This window comes from Semicossyphus pulcher, unplaced genomic scaffold, assembly GCF_022749685.1.
Source record: "Semicossyphus pulcher isolate SPU_LCO1_2020_fin unplaced genomic scaffold, fSemPul1.0.p SCAF_7, whole genome shotgun sequence".
Taxonomy (NCBI): domain Eukaryota; kingdom Metazoa; phylum Chordata; class Actinopteri; order Labriformes; family Labridae; genus Semicossyphus; species Semicossyphus pulcher.
This window is the reverse complement of record NW_027211748.1, coordinates 16,540,799-16,547,346: the sequence shown is the minus strand read 5'-3', so window position 1 is coordinate 16,547,346 and position 6,548 is coordinate 16,540,799. Positions and strand designations below refer to the sequence as shown.

General features: G+C 44.8%; 1 protein-coding gene across 1 annotated transcript; it reads left to right on the top strand.

Annotated features, from left to right (window-relative positions):
• Window positions 1-3,207: 3,207 nt before the first annotated feature.
• On the top strand, window positions 3,208-5,950 carry clul1 (clusterin-like 1 (retinal)). Its single transcript, XM_069684741.1, has 8 exons — window positions 3,208-3,310; window positions 3,545-3,693; window positions 3,787-3,957; window positions 4,293-4,734; window positions 4,819-4,941; window positions 5,038-5,252; window positions 5,621-5,799; window positions 5,935-5,950. Exons 1-8 carry the CDS (start codon window positions 3,208-3,210, stop codon window positions 5,948-5,950), a joined length of 1,398 nt encoding a protein of 465 aa, XP_069540842.1.
• The last annotated feature ends 598 nt before the right edge of the window (window positions 5,951-6,548 follow it).

Sequence of the window (6,548 nt, the reverse complement as noted above, 5' to 3'; positions counted from 1 at the left end):
CCCTGGAATTTAAAATTGCAGGACACCGTCTCTACTTTTAAGAGTTGGATTAAAACTTTCCTTTATGATCAAGCTCATAGTTAGGCCTGGCACAGGCTTAGACCAGCCCCTAGTTATGCTGCTATACGCTTAGGCTGTGGGGGGACCTGATACTGTGAGCTCCTGTCTCCTCTGTCCATCTGTATTCATGTAACCAACATTATATCTGGTCTCTAACAAGAGATACAGCTACAACTGCTACAGGTATTGTTATCAGTTATTCTTATATTATAATTATTAGGGGCCGAGCACCGAATGCAGTGCGAGGACCCTATTGGACTGCAAGTGATTATTAGGGCCTGAGCAGCAACTGCTGCTACAGCGCCACCCACTGGTGAGCGCCTGCATCAATGCTCATATACATTGTTCAATCTTCTCCAGCCTGAACACATCTACATATTAATTTGGGTCATGCTGATAGGACCGCCTACTAGTACACAGCCTGTGGCTGCAGCGCATCCTGTGTTTCATGCACACCGCTTGGCTGAAGCTCACCCCGACGTGCACATGGGTGTAAGGGCCCGTTCATCGCTGCTTGCGGCTTTAATTATAGTTGTTTTTTTTTGTTTAATTGCTAATATAGACAGACTGTATGTCTACTAGTATTACTGGCATTGTTACTACAAGTCTTTATTATTATATTATTATCTGTCTTTATTATCTATACGGCTAATCCTGACGAGGGGGGCTGGAGCCTATCCCAGCTGTCATTGGGCGAGAGGCGGGGTACAACCGTTCACATTAATATAGAGTGGTGGGAGGACGAATCCACGCATGCACGGGGACAACATGCAAATACCACACAGAAAGGCCCACTATGTCTAAACTGGGATTCGAACCAGGAACGACTGCTCCACCATGCAGCCCACAAATGACTGCTCACCAAATGATTATGGTTCTGCTCAAGGTTTCCGCTCATTGGTGGATTAATGTTGAGTATCTCTAAACTTTATAACAAAGAGTACAGTCTACACCTGCTCTGTATGTGAAGTATCCTAAGATAATTGATCAGTTGTGATTTGGTGCTGTATAAACACAAGCTGATTGATTGACTTTTCTTTGACTCACTATTCCTCCTTGTAAACAGAAGCCTGTGTCTGACATGACTAAGCAACCTCTTATGCAAAACAAGCCTCCCTGGCAGCGTGTTGAATGCTGGATTAACAGGATCAACGTGGAGTAAAGACTGTAATAGGATAAAGTTGGAGTGCAAAGAGCACAAATAGCCCCGATCAGTTCAAAGAAACTGCCCGACTTCTTCACACAGAACACTTTGTTTATCGGAGAAGCGCCTTCACTGCTCTGCTGGTAAGTTGACTTGTTGTGATGGACACTTTTTGGTGACTGTTTTTACTCCTAACCTTGTATTGTGCATTTAAACTGAGTTACTTGAATATCTTATTAGAATCATGATATATATCTTTTGCAAAGGACGCTATTAAAGTGAATATTTGTTTGATGTATTTATGTTTTAATCAGTCTGAACTGCTCATTCTGTTAACCTGCTACTTTAAAGTCATTTATTTGTTGTCATGGTTTCTGAAACGTCCATATTGTCCATATTCTGCCTCCTTGAATGTCTAAATAATTCATATTCTTAAACCTATATAAATATCTCTTCCTCTAATCTTGGTGCCCTTAAAAAAAACAACAGCTACCAATGTTGTGATTACGATACAATCGAGCTGAGCATCTTAAACCCATAATGAAATAAGTCAAGCGAGAACATCCCCATTTACTGTAAATCCCTGCTGGGTGCCAACTTGTGTAACTCCTCTGGCAGCTGAGCTGGGGCAGGTTCTCCTGTGAGGGCATGCAGTGAGTGAGCGTAGCCTGTTTACTGGTGAAACTAACGGACATTAAACAGGGTTTCTTGTGTGCTTTTGATGGAGGCCGACCTCCTGACACAGCAGATGGTGCAGACAAAAACACAGGCTGCTGTGCTGAGCCCTATAAATCTCTTATCAGGTGTCCCACTCTCCACAGATGACCTCCTAAAGGCCTCATGTGATTTACAGAACAGAGCGCGAGGCTGCTATCAGGATGGAAACTCAACATGTCACAGAGAGGGAAAGAGAGAAATCTGTCACCGTTTGCTGGGAGTTTATCATGTGGACCATAGATGAAGTGATTGATATGGTGATGTAGAGAAACAGAGAGCTAGAGAGAGAGAGAGAGAGAGAGAGAGAGAGATAGATAGATTGAGAGAGAGAGAAAGCTTGAGAGATATAGAGATTGATTGAGAGAGAGAGAGAGAGAGAGAGAGAAATAGAGAGAGATTGATTGAGAGAGAGAAAGAGAGAGAGAGAGCTTGAGGGATAGAGAGATTGATTGAAAGAAAGAGAGATAGACAGAGAGCTTGAGAGAGAGAGAAATAGAGACAGACAAAGATAGATAGATAGATAGATAGATAGATAGATAGATAGTGAAAGAGATAGAGCTTGAGAGACAGAGATAGATAGCGATAGAAAGAGAGAGGGAGAGAGAGAGAAAGATAGAGAGATTGATTGAGAGAGTGAGAGATTGATAGAGAGAGAGAGAAAGAGAGAGAGAGACAGACAGAGATTGATTGAGAGAGAGAGAGAGAGAGAGCTTGAGGGAGAGAGAGAGAGAGAGAGAGATAGAGGGAGAGATTGATAGAGAGAGAGAGAGAGAAATAGAGATAGACACAAAGATAGATAGATAGATAGATAGATAGATAGATAGATAGATAGATAGATAGAGACAGAGACAGAAAGAGCTGTTATGAAATCAAGATTCAGGAGCTGTCTCTATGATCCATATGTGCAAACACCACTAAGATGGAGTAAAACATGTCAGACTGAAATGTCAACCAACGACATCTAACTGCTCTTGTCCCGTTATGATCTGACATCCAGGTGTAAGGTACATATGAATGTAGTGTGTAATGCCTGGACAGAGGTGTAGCACCATCAAGTGGCAGACATTATTATGACCATGTACAGCGCTGTTAATGTTGCACCACACTCACAAGACCAGAGTGCACCTGGCTGTCAGTGTATGTGTGAACATGTACTGTTCTGTAATGTTGCATTTGTGTGTTATCAGATAAACGTGTTTAAACTAGGTTCTGCACAAGTCCTAACCATACCGTTCATGTCCTTTCAGACTCACCTTTAACCTCCAAGACCCAGACCGAGCTCAAGAATGAAGCTCCTGCTCCGTTTGGCCGTTCTGGCGGGGACGCTGGGGGTCCTTTATTCTACCCCCGAGGACCAATTCACAGGCATCTCAGAGGACACCTTAAAACGTGAGACAGCACAGAGGACGCTCAATTTATGTTTACTTCATTCTTTATCTGGAATTTCTCAGCAAACGTCAAATGAATGAATTAAATAAATGTGCATACTGGCCCTTACTTTAAAGACTTATAACTGCAGTTGATGGTTTGGTATATTTAGATAATACTGCCATAAGTCACACTGAGCCACACTAAGTGTTCATGAAAGCATCTCACATGGGTTTTTACCTTCTTCTCTCTCAGAGCTGTCCCTGAGCGGGGAGAAACTGGTGGATGAGGAGATGAGGCGAGCTCTATACGGGGTGAAGCAGATGAAGGAGGTGATGTGGAGGAACGAGCAGAAGCACGAACACCTCATGAGATCCCTCCAGCACAGCAGCGACAAGAAGAAGGTAAGACTCACAGCATAAAATCTCTCTGAGAAACAAATAAAGACAGAAAAGAAAAGAAAAAGTAAATGGGAATGATTCCCTCTGTTCCACCAGGGGGCAGTGCAGCTAGCCAAGGAGGTGACTGACAAGCTGAAGGAGGCAGAGGAGCAGTGCAAAGACTCCCTGCAGTCAGAGTGGGAGGAGTGCAGACCCTGTCTGGAGGATGCGTGTAAAACTTTCTACACCTCCACCTGCCGCAGGGGATTCGCAACTTTCCAGACCAAGGTATGAAAACTACTACAACCTCCATGTTTCCGACTCTGAACTCTCGGAGCAACATTTCCAAAAATAACCAACTTCTGTGGGTTTCAGTCAAACTTTGGAAGCCGATCTCTGGCTCTTGTTAGTGCTTTCTTCTCCCTGTACGTAAACTTTACTGTTTTTGGATGCCTGTAGAGGGAGGACGAAACATTCCTAAACGAGGAAAGAAAAAATGTACATATATATTTTTATGATTGCTGCTATTTTTAACTCCCAAAATGATCTTGCAACCTGCAGAAAAACTGATACAGACAAAAAAAAGATCAATAAACTTGCATCCATCACTTTTCACTCTGTAGGTGGAGAACTTGTTCCGCAGAGTGTCCCGCCGTTTTGGCCCCCGTGAGCCCCGCATGGATGCAGGGGACATCCTGGTGAATCAGGGCCCTGACAGCACCGACAACGAGGTCGTCCACATCCAGGAGTCCTTCGGCCGCCTGATTGACAAGGTGGGCGTCCTGGTGAACCGCAGCGTCTCCCTGGTCTCCAGGATGAGCAGCCGGCTGGACAAAGTCCTGCAGATTGCCTTCCTCAACAACACTGACCTCCTGAAGGAGGATGACGCCACCTCTGACCCCTACAACCCCGCCCGGGACTCCGGCTTCCTGCAGGGTGTGGGGCTGGAGGAGGTGCTGGACTCCTTCTTCGACTTTGGCAAGAGTGTGGTGGAGGAGTTTGGAGCTGTGGTGACACAGGTGTTCGATGACATCCATGTGGCGGTGGAGGAAGAGAAGAAGAAAGGTGGAGGATTGCATTAAAACCATTAAACCATTTAAATGTTGTAACTTTTTAACGAGTTTTTAAACATTTGACTGTTTGATTCAGAGAGGGAAAGCTTCCCCCGCTTCCTGCAGAACAGGAAGTTGTGCCGGGACCTCCGCAAACAGACCTCAGAGTGTTGGAGGCTGCAGAGCCAGTGTGAGGCCTGTCAGGGAGCCCTGCTCACAGGTGAAGCACCACCAGCACCCTCACAACTTATGTTTAATCCATCTGACATGTTTCGAGCTCCTCTCTTTCTCTGACTGCTCCTCTTCCTGTCTGCAGAGTGCCAGAGTGTGCGGGAGCTGCACGTGGAGCTGGACGAAGTTTCCCAGCTGCTGGATGTGTCCAAAGAGCAGTACGACGAGATCCTGTCCATCGTGCAGCGTCACACCGGCGAGACAGTGAGCTGGCTCAGCAACATGGCGGCCGAGTTCAGCTGGGTGGCTCAGGCTGTGAGCAACAACAGCGCTCCGGAGAACGTCTTCCGCGTCAGCGTGGTGAGGAGGAGTGAAAGGCGGATTAACAGTGTCCTAAGGCAGTGCTCACATTGCTATAAATACATTACAGTTGTTTTCTACTAAAAAGACAGAAACTTTGGAGACTACTTTCTATATTTGGCTAGTTAGCTGAACTCATATTAACAATATATCTAATTATCTCAGGAGGAATGCTTCCAGCAGTAATACATTCAGTAATAGAGGTATATCTGCAGAAGCATCCCAATGCACCATTAAATATGTGATGCACTAGGTCCAAGTAAGGAATGGATCAATAAGAATGAACAAACATGCCAACAATACACACACAATTTAGTCAATATTACAAATAACTGATGCTAACTGAAGTTACGGCTTTCTGCCTCCAGGTGGCGCCAAAGATCCTCGAAGAACAGAATCTATCTGAGACTGAGACCACGGTGGAGGTAAACATCCTGAACTCTCCCCCTCTGATCCTCTCCGTCCCCGGGGAGCTGGACCTGAAGGACCCGGCCTTCATCCAGTACGTGGCCCAGGAGGCTCTGAACAAGTACAAGGACATGGTCAGGTGAGAACTTTAACCTCTGATCTCTACAGTAGAATGAATGCTAGAATGAATATTTAAAAAAGGCCTAAAAAGGAAAAAGTGGTTCTATCAAAAGTGTGTCTAAAGTTTGTAATGCGTTCTTCTTTCTCTTCACAGGTTTGAGGATGAGTAACTACAGTCTCCCTGTCGGAGCTTCTACCAGCACTTTCTTTGTAAACAGAACTAGATTGTGTTCCTGTGCTGTAGCATTATGTCTTATTTAATACACTACAATGGAACCTTATCGGTAATTGCATATTGCATATAAAAAGAAGAACATGTTCTGCGTACCTGTTGTCAAATGATGTAAATAAATAAAATATAAGAAAGCTTTAGATTTAGATGCAGATGTGTTCTGTGGCACTCCTGGTCCTTTAGTGTTGACTTTGTGGAAGAATGAGGCTCCCGGTTCAGTCAACTTAAGCTCATTTATTTGAAGAAGAAAAGGAAAAAGGTGAGGGAGCAAAAATAACTTAGGGTTTTCCCAGGCTTAGTCCTCCTGGTAAAAAAATAATGTTGCTTCCTTTTAGTCGTGATTAAACTCTTTTCACTACTGTTGAGAAAGGGCCACCACACACGGTCTCCGGTTGCCTTCCTCCCTCTCGAGCGAATCCCCTCCCTCTTTGTTTGTCTGGCATCTTGACTGCTGTTCTGGCCCAGCTGGGTTCCTCCATGTTTGCAGCCACTGCCAGTGGACACACCTGCTTTCCATCACAATCTCCGGTTGGCAG